The sequence below is a fragment of the Haemaphysalis longicornis genome, unplaced genomic scaffold, assembly GCF_048455015.1.
Source record: "Haemaphysalis longicornis isolate Haplotype H1 unplaced genomic scaffold, Haemaphysalis longicornis Haplotype H1 scaffold_9, whole genome shotgun sequence".
Taxonomy (NCBI): Eukaryota; Metazoa; Arthropoda; class Arachnida; order Ixodida; family Ixodidae; genus Haemaphysalis; species Haemaphysalis longicornis.
In genome coordinates, this window is record NW_027526460.1 from 171483142 (window position 1) to 171498485 (window position 15344).

The 15344-nt window shown below is 45.0% G+C and overlaps 1 protein-coding gene and 1 long non-coding RNA gene across 6 annotated transcripts in view; both read left to right on the forward strand.

Moving 5' to 3' along the window:
• The window catches only part of LOC144151501 (uncharacterized), a 210090-nt gene that overhangs the window by 159760 nt on the left and 34986 nt on the right, over positions 1 to 15344 (forward strand). For 2 of the 4 annotated variants that reach the window (XM_077682575.1, XM_077682572.1), the window contains exon 1: positions 3510 to 3528. The exons of 1 other annotated variant lie outside the window; for it this stretch is intronic. Coding sequence is in view for 1 of the 3 variants with exons in the window: in XM_077682573.1 (XP_077538699.1) it covers positions 14938 to 14968 (31 nt within the window). In the remaining 2 variants the exon portion in view is untranslated. Of the gene's footprint in view, positions 1 to 3406; positions 3529 to 14795; positions 14969 to 15344 lie in introns of those variants that run through there. One more of the 4 variants, XM_077682573.1, reaches the window with a different exon arrangement.
• On the forward strand, positions 9196 to 11394 carry LOC144151547 (uncharacterized). 2 transcript variants are annotated; one of them, XR_013318894.1, is made up of 4 exons: positions 9196 to 9458; positions 10749 to 10878; positions 10949 to 11166; positions 11233 to 11388. It is a non-coding gene; the product is annotated as an uncharacterized LOC144151547 (long non-coding RNA). The 2 variants fall into 2 exon arrangements; XR_013318893.1 differs by lacking the exon at positions 9196 to 9458 and having other exon boundaries at positions 9465 to 10878; positions 11233 to 11394.

Consider the following 15344-nt stretch of genomic DNA (forward strand, 5'->3'; position numbering starts at 1 on the left):
TGCAATTGTGGTCATTGAGAAGGGTGCAATAGTCGGGCAAAACTTGTCGGTTGAAGTTAATTCAAGAGGTTTGCTTGTTACGCCGTGTAGCTACAGCGATAAAAATGGGAATATTCACCCTCAGCTGACAAGGCAGAAGAATGTAACAACATTTATTCGCTACATCGTTGCTAAAGATCAGCCCTTGGAACAAATGTTACCTGTTTCCAGACGTTTCATCCGCAACAACTGCCGTGAAAGGGCATGCAGTGTGTGCGGCACAACATATTCACGGTGCTGTCAGATCAGATCCCAACCCGGCGCGGTGGCTAAGGCGCCGTGCTGCTGGGCGGAAGGACTCGAGTTCGATTCCCGGCCACGGCGGCCGCTATTCTGATAGAGGCGTAAAGCGAAAACACCCGTGTGTTCGAGATTTCAGCGCACGAGGTCGCGGGTTCGATTCCCGGCCGCGGCGGCCGCTTTTCTGATGGAGGCGAAAAGCAAAAACGTCCGTGTGTACGAGATTTCGGCGCACGTTAAAGATCCCCAGGTGGTCAAAATTAATCCGGAGCCCTCCACTACGGCGCGCCTCATCGCCTGCGTTGCGTCGGCGCGTAAACCCCTACAATCAATCAATCAAATCAAATCAATCGATATTTCAGCGCATGTTAAAGATCCCCTGCGTGGTCAAAATTAATCCGGAGCCCTCCACTACGGCACGCCTCATCGCCTGTGAAGCGTCGGCGCGTTAAACCTCTTATAAATCAATCTGACTAGTCAAAACTGAGAAGTGTTGCCTATCTGCAGATTGCAAAAAGAAACGAGCAGGAAAAATCAACGCAGAAGACAGCATAAGCGATGGCTCAGCGGAAAAACTACCAGGCGAAACGCTTTAAAAAATCGGCTTATCAGGACTACAAGGAGATAAATGAAAGTTTCTGTGACCCTAACAGATAGTCCATCAGATTTACGAACCAACAAAAAAGAATAGCAGTACGACAAGCATTCTCATCCGAGAAAAAACGTTTATTTCTTTTAAGAAACCACATTTATACCTGTCAAAGAAATAAAAAAACACTGGTTTATTAATTGGTTCAATATTATTTGTTAACAGCGAAGCTGTTTAACAAATCGTAATTTTTCGTGTCCGCAGTTAAAATACCAAGAATTTGCTGAGCGCGGGAACGTGAGCGCGTGCACGTGAGCGCGCACGTCAGCACTTGGTTTCCAATCGGCTCAATTGATCAGTTTTGTTGGGGTTGTAAACATTTTCTTGTGACAACGTACCTACTGCATTTTCTTACACAGCATAAATAAAAATGTCGAGGCGTTTTTTCTTGATTCCAAGTAGATGGCTGACTATTGTAGGCTTTCCCGCAGTTTCAGAAGTGTAAGACGTGTTCGGCTATGCTTTAAACATTATTGAGCTATAAGGGATCCCGTACTGGGGAAAAACTAAATGGAAAAATAAATAAATAGAACGGGAAGCAGCCGAAGACAAGCGGACTGTGCAGTGTTCGCCTTGCCTTTTTTTTTCTTCTTAAGTACAGCTTGTTTCTCGTTATAATGTCGATAAAAATGTAAAGCTCTTGTCACTAAAGCGTAAGAGTAGAGCGAAGTTGGATTTCGCATGTCAAAGAAGAACATTAAAGGCGTGCGGTGGTCGTTCACCGGCGCCTTTCCAAGCAAGGAGTAGCAGACGACGCGCCGAGACCGATCTCAACGCTACCGCAGCGCCACCGCCTGGTCGGCGACAGCACCGGCCCGCGCCGCGCTGCTTGGAAGGCCGCGCTCTTTGCCAACTGACCTAATCTAAAAACGTTGGCATGGACTGTTAGTCCCTGCACAGGGCACAGCATCGCGGTTCTAAAAACACGTCATTGCTCGTATAGCAGCATTTAAGAGCGACAATTTTTTTAACCGAGGTGTTGCAGTAAACTTTGATGTATTATTCGGCGAATGTGCGCAAATAAGCACGTTGACCCCCCTCACCCCCAATCTCCTAAAAGGAAGATTAGACCCGCCGCATAGCACAAAAACGAAACTAACTGCTGCTTGCTTGCCAATATGGTATGGAGTCTTTACTATTTTTCAGAGATAAAGGGTGCTATCAGGCGAAAGGCAAATTATTTTGTAGTTATTTCTTGTTATAATTACTATAAAAAAAGAACAGTAACTAATGTTAACACTTACATGCAATGCTACATGTTAAGCAAACCCAGCTTAACCTTTTTCAAACCCGATTACAATTTTTATAATATACATACAGTGAACGAGATAGAACAGATTACCTTTCAGTGTGCTGTAATGTTTATTTCGCAATTTGGTCCAGTACTACGGGCATTTACCTAGTTTAGCATACTTGATTGCCGTCTTTTTGCGTTGCTTCTGTTGATGCTTTTGATGTAGAAGTGAATGCGGGTCGTGAGGTAAAACGCACCTCTGCCGCAACAGCCTTACAATGATCACTGCACCCAAGTTCCCACTGCTGCTTAGCCTTCACCACACTCAAAATGTCAAGGATATGCTATCACAATGAAGCTCAAGAACACTGAAGCATTCAGTGAACGCGTTCTCCATGTTTAGCACAAACCGGTGCAGAACGGCCTGTACACAAAGTGGAGCTCGCACACTGCAGCCGACGATTCTGTGAGGGGCTTGTCCTAATAGTTACAATACGTTTGCCCATTCAGTCAGGATGCATCTGTTATTTCCCTCACAATTCGACGCACAATGTAAATTCTGTACTCAACTAGGCACTCTATGGCACATAATATGGGAGTGCGTCAAGAACCCAGACCTCCCACCTCCTTTTCCTTCCCCTACTCCTGAGCAGTGGGACATACTGCGTTCCAGCTCCCTTTCTCAAGATCAACTTCTGCTGGTCGAGAGGGCCAGTCGAGCCGGGACAGCACGTGGTTACCTGAAATGAGGAACCACCCCACCTAAAAGCTCGATAAAAAAAAAAAAGCTTTGTCTCTCTCTCCTGCCGGCGCAAATTGCGCTTCCACTTTTTTCGAACCTCTTCGTCTCTTGGGGCGGCGAACAAATACGCCTTTGGAGCGCCCTGATAGCCAGCGTGACAGCCTGGTCAAAACAGTGCGCATCAGTTCTTCTTTTCGCCATCTTCCTCACATGCTGGTCCTTGACGAAATGCACTCTCTCACTGTTTTAAAAAACGCGTCAGAACCTCCGCACCGATTCCACCGAACGCACGTGCACCAACCGCCTTCCAAGTTCTACGTTTCGCCCGGTCTGAGGGCTGCGGCGACAGCGCGGGCGCGGCTGACCGGCTGCGAGATCGTGCACGAGCGCCCCTAGCCACCCTAGCGGTGGTCGACGGCGCGCGGCACGGCGAAAGCAACGCCGTCTCCGCCCGCTCGGGCCACTCCCCTATTCTAGTTCACTCTAGCCCGTGGTTCGAATGGCAGGCCTGACGCATCGTTACTTCCCTATCTCCCTGTACAGCGGCTGCTTCGCGGCGCGTTTTTCTTGTTGGGAGATGTGATTTAGATTGGGTATTTTTTGAACTTGCTGTTGCACGTCTTGGTAAGCCTAACGAATTGTTTTCTGCACGCTGCTTCGCCCCGCTTTTTACATGCTGCTAGAACTGTCGTGTTGTCGTTTAATATTTCGCTGTGTCTAAAGAGACGTCGGACGGACCCGCAATATTTCTTAAAGATACGTCGGACGGACCCGCAATATTTCTTAAAGATACGTCGGACGTACCCGCAATATTTCTTAAAGATACGTCGGACGTACCCGCAAAATTTCTTAAAGATACGTCGGACGTACCCGCAAGATTTCTTAAAGATACGTCGGACGTACAGGGCCCAGAGTGGCTCGTAAGCGGCGTTGCTCGAAACTAGCGTGGTTATCTCGAACCATCGACGGCAAAACCGTCACGCGTTTGCTGTATACAGGGTGTTGCAACGATAACTGGAACACTTTAAAAATTTTTCCTGAGCGATCCGCCGCTCTGTTCGCGCTCAAACTTCACACAAAGGTCGCATTTTGTGGTCTATTTTGTTTGACACCGGGAACAACAACGGTACTTACCTGTTTATTCTGAAAATAAATAAAAACGATTTTCGCCTATGGGAAAATGGCCGCTGATTTGAACGTGCCCTAGTAGCACAAATTGTTGCCGCAACGTTTCTGCCGTGTTGCCAATGTTGTGCAACGTTAGGCAACGTTACACAACGTGGTGACAATGTTGCCAAATGTGGGCCAACGTTGGACACATTCAGCAACATTCACGCAACGTTTACAAACAACGTATAGGCAACGTTGCCCGTATGCACGTATTTTCACATTGCAGCAATGTTGCCAAATGTGGGCCAATGTTGGACACATTCAGCAACATTCACGCAACGTTTACAAACAACGTATAGGCAACGTTGCCCGTATGCACATTTTTTCACATTGCAGCAATGTTGCCAAATGTGGGCCAACGTTGGGCACATTCAGCAACATTCACGCAACATTTACAAACAACGGATGGGCAACGTTGCCCATATGCACGTTTTTTCACGTTGCAGAAATGTTGACAAATGTGGGCCAATGTTGGACACATTCACGCAACGTTTACAAAAGACGCATAGGCAACGTTTCCCACAGGCACGTTTTCTTGCGTTGCAGCAATGCTGCCAAATGTTGGCCAACGTTGCATACATTCATGCAACGTACGTTTCAACGTTGCCCTTTACACGCTTTTTTTTTTGCGTTGCAGCAATGTTGCCAAATGTCGGAAAATCTCATATTTATGATGTTAAACGATTGTATGGGGAGTTACATAAGCTGCCTAAAAATTCAAATGATCCCGTACAGCAGAATTGAATGTTTGCGATGTAGTACATGTAACGTCGGGATACGTTAATTTCGGGAGTGTGGTTAAATGTGATCCACAGTTTCTACAATGCCCACGAAAAACCCAGAAACAACATTGCTATGTGCATGTTTATCTATAGGTTGCCGCAATATTGAGGAATGTTGAACGTATAGCAGCTTTCCATTTATCTATTATGTGAACACCAGTTACTCCACACTAACCCATGTTTTGGAGGAATTACGTCGCCTATAAAAGTTCAAATGGTTATGCACAACGGACGCCTTAGTTCACTAGCTGTACCATCGCCTCCTGCACTTTACTGTACTTTAGCTGCGTAGAATACGGCACTTACACACACACGCACGCACGACGCACGCACATAAATGAAATCCCCATCGTCAGCCTGTCCACTGCAGGACGAGGGCCTCTCCCAGTACGGGAAGTTAAAATTCGCCGAATGCTACACCAAATGGGCAAATCTTGTTCTCGTGAATGGATGCCGTTTTCTTAGGCATCGCCTATCTGGTTTAACCTCTCTGATATCCGCTGGTGATATACCACAGGTGACAGGACCAGGTAGCACCCCCAGACTGGGCAATATAACGGAACAAAGGGCGGTACCTGTACTTGATTTGAAGTTATTCAGAGGCAGACAGCAGGGCACCCTACACCGATGTGTGATCATTTAGAGACACGGCTCTCGAAAAACTGCAGAAATGCATGTGGAGGAGGTGTTGAGCGTGTAGATCCCCCCATGAAATGTAAAAGGAACCGCGAGCGTTTGAACGTTTCTCAAAACGAAAGAAACGCGTGGTGCCGGTTCGATGGATGGCGCAACCAATCTCGGCGGCAGATCCGTTTATTTTATTCTCTCATTTGTTGGATGATCACACAATATTACTACATGTAGAGTGGATACAGCCTAGAATAAAATAATACCGTCTTTCCGCGCATCGTGCGTTTCATTAAAGTCAGGTGCTGCGCCGTTCTAAGACGGTCATTTTTTCAAGATGGCCGCCCGCTGTCCCATAAATGAAATTCGTTGTTACTTCATTTTTTTAGTAAGCGGGTAAATCCCATCGCCGTTCTTGGTGTTAATCAAAATAAACCACAAATATGGGACCTTCGATTGAATATTGAGCGCGAACAAAAGATTGTTTTGTTCAGGAAAACTTGCAAAAACGCTCATTTATTGCTGTATCATTCTGTATAATTAAAATACACAAACAGGCTTCGTTTATGTTGGAGAACGGAATTTTAACCGGTTAGGCAGGCAGATTCCTGATCATAGCCAATACTTTTTCTAGCCTCACTAAGTTATTGGTGTCGTGCATGAGCTCGCGTCATCCGCAATTATCGTGTATGGCCGCGACATTGCTTTGTGTCGGGCGCATGGGCCCGCTACGATTTCGTTCACGTGGAAGAAATCGAACCTCTGTTAGTCATGCAGGCGTAATTATTATAACCATAATTACGTCCTACAGATATAAATGTCCGTACTCTACCTGTTTCCTCTTAGTTTTACGAAATAGCAAGCTCAGTTTAAGCCAATCTTTGCAGCGCCTTATTTGTTTTCAGCAATAAACAATAACGAGAAGTTTGCATTCCCCCTCGCCTCCTACTTGTTGCTTACCCCTACTCCATTTATATGTCCCATTTGTACTTCAGTCTTCGTAATATCGCTCAAAAACAGTCACTTTCAAAAGCAATAATGAATTCTCTACTCGTCGTGCGGTAGTCGCTCTTTTAATTCTTATATGAGTTGCTGAACAAATGTGTACTTTTTTACGGTGAGGTGCCCACAATAATTTGAAGATATGACTCAACAACGAGGCACCTTATTTCTATACCCGTTTTTTTTTTCATTCACTTTTTCTAAATGTATATACGCGTACGACGCATACGCGCAAAAATTTCTTGGCGGCGTGCATCTGACACATGAATTTCGTGATGACAGATTGGACTTACAATAACTGTAAGTGGTCGCTTTTGTTAGCTATGGACGTGTTTCCGTGAAGTCCAGTCCCCGTGAAATTTATGAACGTCCACCTAAAGCGTCGCTGTGCCACACCTAGATGAAAGCCAGTCAAGTTATGTAGGTGCGACAGTCACGCTCTGCAAAATCACTACCTCCAGTGTAAAACAACTTAGATCCGTGTAAATGTCACCCAAATAATACCATTTCACTGATGTACGAGACCGAATTTGCCATTCTGCGAATGCGCTCTTGGAACATCCGCGCGGTATACAGGGCTAACGGTTCGCACCAGCCCCTGCAGGCCGTGTCGCTCATGCAATTGGTATACCGATTGTCTCAGTGTGATTTAGTTATTTTAGGAACCCACCACGGTGGCTGTTGTTCTGCTGAGCCCAAGGATTGAGCCCAATGACGCGGGTTCGATTCCAGGCCGCGGCAGCCGCTTTTTTTGCGGGTGTGGAGGCGAGAAGCGAAAATGCCTGTGTTCGAGATTTCGGCGCACGCTAATTAGATCCCCAGGTGGTCAAAATTAATCCGGAGCCCTCTACTACGGCACGCCTCATCGCCTGTGTAGCGTCGGCGCGTGAAACCTGATAATCAGTCAAATCAGATACTTTAGGGCGATTTTAACACATCATTAAACTTAAAGAGCAAAACACAGCTGCTGCGCATCGATAAAGCCGCGCGCAGCTTTCACCCTCGACTGCGTTGTCACGCATGGCCAGCTATCAGGCTGTTTTTGTGAGTATTTTACAAATGCCAGTCGGGTGCGTTTTTGTCCACGTGCATGCCGCATATATCCAGGAAACTGACCGAATACAGCGCCTGCTAATTAACCCAACGCGCGCATGAAACGGACGGCGCAGCATTCCGACGTCAGTACATACGAATGAGAACTTGGGTTTCATTGCCGTGTGTTATTTCGCACTAATTATTTGCTGAATAAACTGGAATTACTACAAGAAAATAACTTTTTATGCCGTCATCAAATAGTATCGAGTTTACTCTGCTCCGACTTAGCTTCCTCTACACGCACTTCACCATGTATACATCCCAAATTTTACGCGACCTCTTTACAACGCACGTTCTTTTGGGGAACCTGCACCATATGGAAAGACAAACTGACCGGGTATACTCCGTGTTTTTCATTCGACGTGTTGACCGTATCTTTAAGAAGTCCGCGCAGATGCACCTTAATACAGCTTTTTTTCATACCTGCCAGAAAACGGCACCCACAAATGTCTTCCCAACTTTCCTTTCCTATTGTTGAAACATTGCACGCCTTTCTTAGGTAGTAGATTACGGCTGTTATATAAAAAGGTAATCGTGAATCGACAAGGGAAACTTCCAGTTCCATTTTGCTAAGTTTTCACAAGCATCTCGCACTGTTAACTTTCTGCCTTAAAGGAGTACTGAGACCAAATTTTTACTTCATGTTTTTATTGGTTAGGTGTAATAGGTGTAATATTTGGTATACGTTGCCGTGAAGGGGTATTCTAGCGATTGCGCAATTGAAATGGCGACCTTCGGAAGCGTATTTAGGGCCCCTTTAAATCATGCATGGCCGGGTTTTTATGTTGCCGCCTGTATATCCTTAGACAAAAATAATCTAGATAGAAGGCTCAAACATTTTCTTGTTGCTGGATTCTCATAACTTCTTGAAAAAATTAATGTACTGGAGAAATTTCATATGCAAGCTATATAAACTTCTGCGCAACTATGACGTGGGAGTGCGAGCCCTACATGTGTTTTCCCTTCATGTTGCCGCAGTAATTACAGTTGATTAATGAAATGGATTCAAACCCAAATTTAGTCATTTTTATAGCCCCTCTGATCAGCGAACGTTCCAACTAGTCCACACCTTGCACCCTTGTTTGAAATAAAAAACATAAAGTGGGCTGTTTTATATTTCAACTTCCCCATAGACATTTCACCTACCTCGAGCACCAAAGTCAGAGCACCATCATATTGTAACGTATATGAAACAATAAAACAAAACAAAGACCTAACCCTGGTGAACCTTCCAAGTAACCTGAAAACTAACTTCCCCATTTTCGCTTTTGTTCCCTTTTATTAGCATTGCACATATATCTTCAGATTTTCCCTGGTGTAATTTTTATTTGTAAGAGGCTCCAATGCATCGAACACTTGTCGCGTTCTGCTTGGCGCGAAACGAAATACAGGGCGCCAGCCGTTCTCAGAAACGGGGCGGGGTGCAGGGAGGCACGCCATCTCGCGCGTTCCTTTCTTCCTACATGCCTTTTTTTTTTTTTTTTTTGTTTTCGTCGTCGCCCCGTCCCTTCTAGAGAGAGTCGCAAAGGAAGTTTTAGCAGCCGAGCGCGAAGTGGGGGATGGCCGTAAAAAAAAAAAAAAAAACACCGAAAAGAAAAAGGCTTTCTTTCGTCCTTGGCCAGCGTACTATGCCCTCCTCTCACACGCGCACACGTGCGCGCACCTCGTAGAGCGGTCCCCTCCTGCTCCTCTGCGCTTGGCAGCCGCGTTGGGTTGGGGAGAGCGAACGGAAAGCGCGCGCTTTTGCAGAAACAAGCAGCCCTCCTGACAATCAAGCGGAATGGAGAAGGCACCAATACGAAATTTTGTTGTGTGGCCGCATGTTACGGCGAATATTTGTGGGCTGGAAATTAAGTTCATAGCAACTGACCAGTGAAGGTAAGCGCTCGTTTTTTTGAGCTCGCCTCGTTCTTTCGAACGCAGTTTACATCGTAAAAGAGCGGGAACAAGACTGCCCTCCCGTTTCTAGCTTCTAAGCATATCCTTCTTGCTTTTGTGAATGCGTACGTTTGTAAACGGTGGAACATGTATTCAGCGCTTAAATTGTATGGAAAGAATGTGTGTCGTGCCTTATTAATAAGGTTAAACTTGCGTGCTGAAAGGAGTTGTATGTTTTGAGGCCAAGGCGCAGTTTAGGCAGCCTGGCTGCGCATGCATCTCTGTACGGACATAGAACGGATGTGTGTGAACTGCTGTGGTTTTTATGTTCACTCCCACGCGTGAACTATGGTGTCTGAGTCTCGTGCCTCGGACATTATTGTAAAGGACCTTCGGTGCGGTGTACTAGTTGTTTTGTGAACTTCCGTGATCTTCACTTCCTTTTCCTCTGTGGCACATTACGTAAATCCTGTGCTCTGTCGACCCGTGTAGTAGCTAACTACAGCGGGTCCTAGCTGTAACCTGTGTTTAATAAATTCTCTTTATGTGTATGGAAAGAATTTAATGTGAAATGAGGTGGGCGCTCAGTAGATTTTTTGTTGTGATGCTGAAATCGAGTGTAGGTTCTGCAAGAACCTTGATACGTACGATTGGCTTTTAATTTACTTCTCGCCACAGCTGCTAACGCACGCGAAAAATAAAACTAATGAGTTTAACTTCGTTGTCATGTTTAATTTCACGCGAGTTTCAGCGGAATGCTGTTCCAGAACACTATTTAGCGTTGCAGTTAAGCCATGTTATCAGCTGCTTATGCTAACCATCTTACGATGTAAAACAACGCCTTAACGTCTTTGTAGTATTCACACACTTTCCATGTGAAAAGCTGGTGTTCGTCGGATGCTGATAATTTTAAAGAAAATGGCATACGAAAAAAAAACAGCTCATTGCCAGTTTTAAGCACATTTTTCGAGAGCAAATGGTAAATTTAAATTAGGCAACCAAGGAAATACATGGTTGTAATTTGTGTAATGTTTCCATTCTTGACAATAGCATGTTTTCTAATTTTTGTTCGTTGTGTTTTATGTCTATGGGCACTGAGGTAATTATCGTCTTCTTTCAATTAATATTGCCGACGTGTCACGTCGTCATCAGTTGGTCGGCTTCTCTTGTTAATTGAAAATTCTCTTGCACGCTGTCTGAAGACTTTTCACTTAATTACTCAATGGCCTGTAAAGAAAGCTGTGAGGTATTTTCTACAATTAAGTACTTTTGTCCTTTTCTGTTTTCCAGGAATGCTTGAGAAACCCACTCATGCGATGTGCGTGTCATAAATTTAGTTGACACAGGCATTAGAAAAAGTTAAACAAGCAAGACAAAGTGGAAAGTGGAGAGGCCTGTTTTGCTATATTCCTTCCTAAAGGTAATATTTTCCCCATTAGCTAAAATTTGCTTCAGTTCAGTTTTCTGCACCACTTCTGTTTGGCTTACAGAAATGCCTTCAGATTTACCAGCACCACAAAACTGACACACGAATAAGCTCATCTGGCAGCAAACGTCATCCAAAGTGCAGGTGAGTTTTTGAGCACCCTACGTGTTACAGCAGTGCCCTTTTGTTTTCCAGGAATGGTTGTAAAATCTCATCTGAACTGCCAGTACAAGAAAATCGATGCGGCCATATTGTATACCAAAATTCCTGGTGTTCTGAGAGGTGAGATATTGTCTATGCTGTAACAACTTTGTAAATTCTAAACTACAGCTTTCGTTCATTTCGCAGAAGTGTCGCAGTAACAACCCTATACTGGGTTCATGGCCGTCAAGTATGTCATATCAAATTGTCTTGTCAAGACAAACAAGCAAGCCCAGGAGGAGGAAAACGAAGACGTCGTCTGAAACAGCGCTTTGCGAAATTCAAGGCTTTAACAGCATACGTATTCGGCTCGACTGTTCATAGTAAAATAAAACGCACATGTCCTTTCATCTTAAAGAGTGTCAATGTTGTTATTTACGCTAGCTGCATGTTCCTTGCTTTAAAATTTCGCTATTTCTTAGTTCGTTATTTTGCCGGACTGCCTTAATTGTGTGTGTTGATCAGTGTAGGGATCAAATGTATGAATATACAGGTCTAAAATACCGGTTTATACCTTTCAGGAGTTTATGCAGACGAGGTTTGAACTGCTCGCTTATCATGCCGTCAACAATCGCCTCTCTAGGAAAAAGTTAACTTATATTATTGTCATCTAGTTATTGTTGCATGTATATCTGTAACTGTAAGTTACCTGCACATTGCTGCAATATTATTGCTTCGTAAGAGAAACATTGCTTGAACGTCATATCAACAGTGCGCGGATGTGGCCCTCGTGGTGAAGAAACGTATCTATAAAGTCGCGGTAACGTTGTAGGAAGCATCGCTTGGACATTAAAGCGACGTTTTCTAAATGTTACCCGCACGTTTGAAATATGTAGTTGGAAAGTTACTGCAAAATTGCAGCAATGTTATTGCAACTTCATAAAAACATTACTTGAACGTTGAAGCAACGTTCCTTGTATGCTAACTGCATGTTAAAAGCGTAGATCTAAAGTGGCAGCAAGATTGTAGCGATGTTATCACAACGTATGAATGGTACAGTGATATGCTTAAACGTGGTATGCATATTGCAAAAATGTAGGTGAAAAGTTGCTGCAACGTCATCAAAAAACGTCTCATAAACGTTGTTCAAATGTGTCCCGCACGTAGTTGGAAGGTTGCTCCAATAGTGGAGCAACGTTGGCGAATGTCAGAAAAACGTTATCCAAACATTAGACCGACACCCTTCAAACGTTGCGCCCATGTTGGAGCAATGCTAATATGATGTTGACGCAATGTTTCTGGGTAACATTGCACGAACGTTAAAAAAAGCGGACATTAGCCACGTTTTCGCAACGTTAAGGGGAAACGTTGCAAAAATGTTCAGGCAACATTCTGTGCTACCAGGGTGCGAGCCAGCGCAAGTTGATGTTGGAACGACGGAACCACCTGCAGAGTGAAACGCATGTTTGGGATTCACGTACGGAGCCAAATGGTGCAGCAGACGATCAGAAAATGCACCTAGAAATGAGCTAACAGACGATCAGAAAACCCGGTTTTCTGGCTCGCACGTCCAAATCGCCGCCATTTTCCCATAGGCGAAAATCGTTTTTATTTATTTTCAGGATAAACAGGTAAGTACCATTGTTGTTCCCGGTGTCAAACAAAATAGACCACAAAATGCGACCTTCGTGTAAAGTTTGAGCGTGAACAGAGCGGCGGATCGCTCAGGAAAAATTTTTAAAGTGTTCCAGTTATCGTTGCAACACACTGTATAAGCCAAGAATCTGATGCCTAACCTGACGCAGAAGGAATTTTTTCCCTCGTGTTCTCTAGTTGGACCTTATTTGAAGGGGCGGTTAGAACCTTTGCTGAGGTCAGAGATCGAATGCGGACCACTACGGGTTCTCTCAAAAGGGAAACAAAATCATGTGCACGCGAGTACAGTCGCTGCGTCGGCGGGCGTTGCTGGACACGTATGCCATCCTGTTGAAGTCGTTTATGAGCAGTTATTGTCACTTCTTGAACTGCAATTATCAAGACTTTAGCTTTAGCAAAAAAAAAAAAAAAAATCACTTTGCGTCTTTAGTTATTGCTGAGTATGTTGGCGGGCAAATATTGAAATGCCGCGAAATGTATCTCGAGCCATCACGGTCAAATCAGAACAAAATAAGATAGAATGATAAACGAAGACGCACCTCGAACAACTGCTTCACTTGCTACTTGATTTAACCTTTATGTTACGTACCAACTGCACGTTCGTGAATTCAAATTGTAAGCAAAACAAATTTCAGCGCTGCCTTGATACTGAGGTTACCGTCGAACGTCATTTGTTGGTTGAAAGGCAAGGTACTCTGGCACCCTGTAAAAAACAACTGATCAAGGCATCGCCGCAAAAAAAAAAAAAAAAAAAAGAGAGAGAGAGATTGTGCCAGGATTCGAACCACAGACTTTCGAAACAGAAGGCCGGCTCTCAACCGCTCGACCACGCGAGGAGATGAAAAGCCTTGAAGAATTCGGTGTACCAACTGAGGCTGCCTACGAATAGTGTTGTGTGTGCTTTCTTTTGGTCGTATTTGAGAGATTTGAGCCGTGGTAACGCTTGCTTCTTGCGCACCGATCTTGAAGCCGAGGACAATAATGCTAGTGCTACAAGCAATGTAGCCACAGGTCCCTTATTTGAGTAAAAAAAAGCTGTCGCACATCCCCGGTCTACCCTGCGCACGCCACGGGAGCTACGAATGGAATGGAATGCGCCAGAATTCTGGCGTTGATAACGCTTGCTCGTCACGCACCGATCTTGCTGACAAGCCACATTATGCTAATACTGGATGCGATGTAACCAGAGCTCCCTCATTTAACTCACACAAAGCTATCGCAGATCCCCGATCTCCCCGATGAAAGCCGAACAAGCCACAAATGGATGAGCGCTCGCGAACAGAAATAGCTTGCAATTTGTCTCAAGGCAACCGATTACCGTAAATTAAAAAGAAATTTATTGTTTTCTGCTGAAAGGAACGACCCCAAACCACGCGAAGACGGACGCTGCCGCTCGCTTTCCGATGCTCTCTCGCGCTGCGTCGACGCCGATATCTAGCGAGCGTAGACATGCATTTCTGTCGACGCGACGTCGACGCGAGAAAACGCTGAACGTATGCTGCATGTTTGGGCCGAATGGAACCGAATACACCGACGTACTTAACAAAGTTTCGCGGATACGTCCGAAGTATCTTTAAAAAATCTTGCGGGTACGTCCGACGCGTATCTTTAAGAAATCTTGCGGGTACGTCCGACGTATCTTTAAGAAATTTTGCGGGTACGTCCGACGTATCTTTAAGAAATGCTGCGGGTACGTCCGACGTACCTTTAGACACAGCGTTAATATTTTGTAAGCTTCACGTTGTCTTGCAGTTCGCGTGCTATCGGCTTTACGCGCCTGCATTCGTTGCCTACTTGTGCCTCGCTTCTTCCATGCCAAGCCTTGTGTTCTATTCTGGAGTGGTGGCTCAATTATAAAACGTGGGGATCAGTATTTTCCATCGCGTCGCGCCGTGGCTAACGAGGTAGCTGTCTTTGATGACATGCCAACGCTAGCGACGTAGCGTCAGCGTGTGCACGGATCGAGTGTCGTCAGGTAGCGCACGGAACCATCGAACGCAATCCGACCTCGCATGTAGCTTCTGCAATTTTTCCCCTGGGGCAGTAGTACTATCGCCGAGAAATGTATCCAGCTGACTATTCTGCAAAAACGATCTGTGCACGCGGCGCTGCAGAATCCGTGCAGGGAGCGCAGCTTCACTTCCGTGGGGGGAGCCCAACTGCCCGTCCAAAGATATCTACTCAAGATACCACTGAAACCATTCGCTGACTGGCTGGCCTCTTGTGCAAGGAGGCTCAAGCTCCAACTGTGCAAGCATGGGAGAAGTGCAGCCGATAAGATCGCCGTGTGAGCCAAGTTTGGAACTTCTGCTAATAGTCCTTTAAAAGTATGGTGTGCATAAGGTTAACAAGTGACAGTTCAGTTATTGTTCATCTATGCTCAGATTTGTTGTTTAGAGTACCATTGTGCTTTCAACTTAATGAAATGATAGGCAAGGCTTAAAATTACTGCTTGGCTTTTATTTCCCTTTCCTTTGCTCCAGTACCTTTCGCCTCCTCTAACCTGGTTAGGCAACAAAACTTCCTCCTGCATCTGCTTTGAGTATGTATTTTGATAGGCTCGTTCCTTCTTTACTCTTGTGTTTGGCTTGGTTGGAATTGAACATAACCATTCACTCAGCAGGATAGGCTAATGATGATGAGAGCTTATCTCAGAGGCTTGC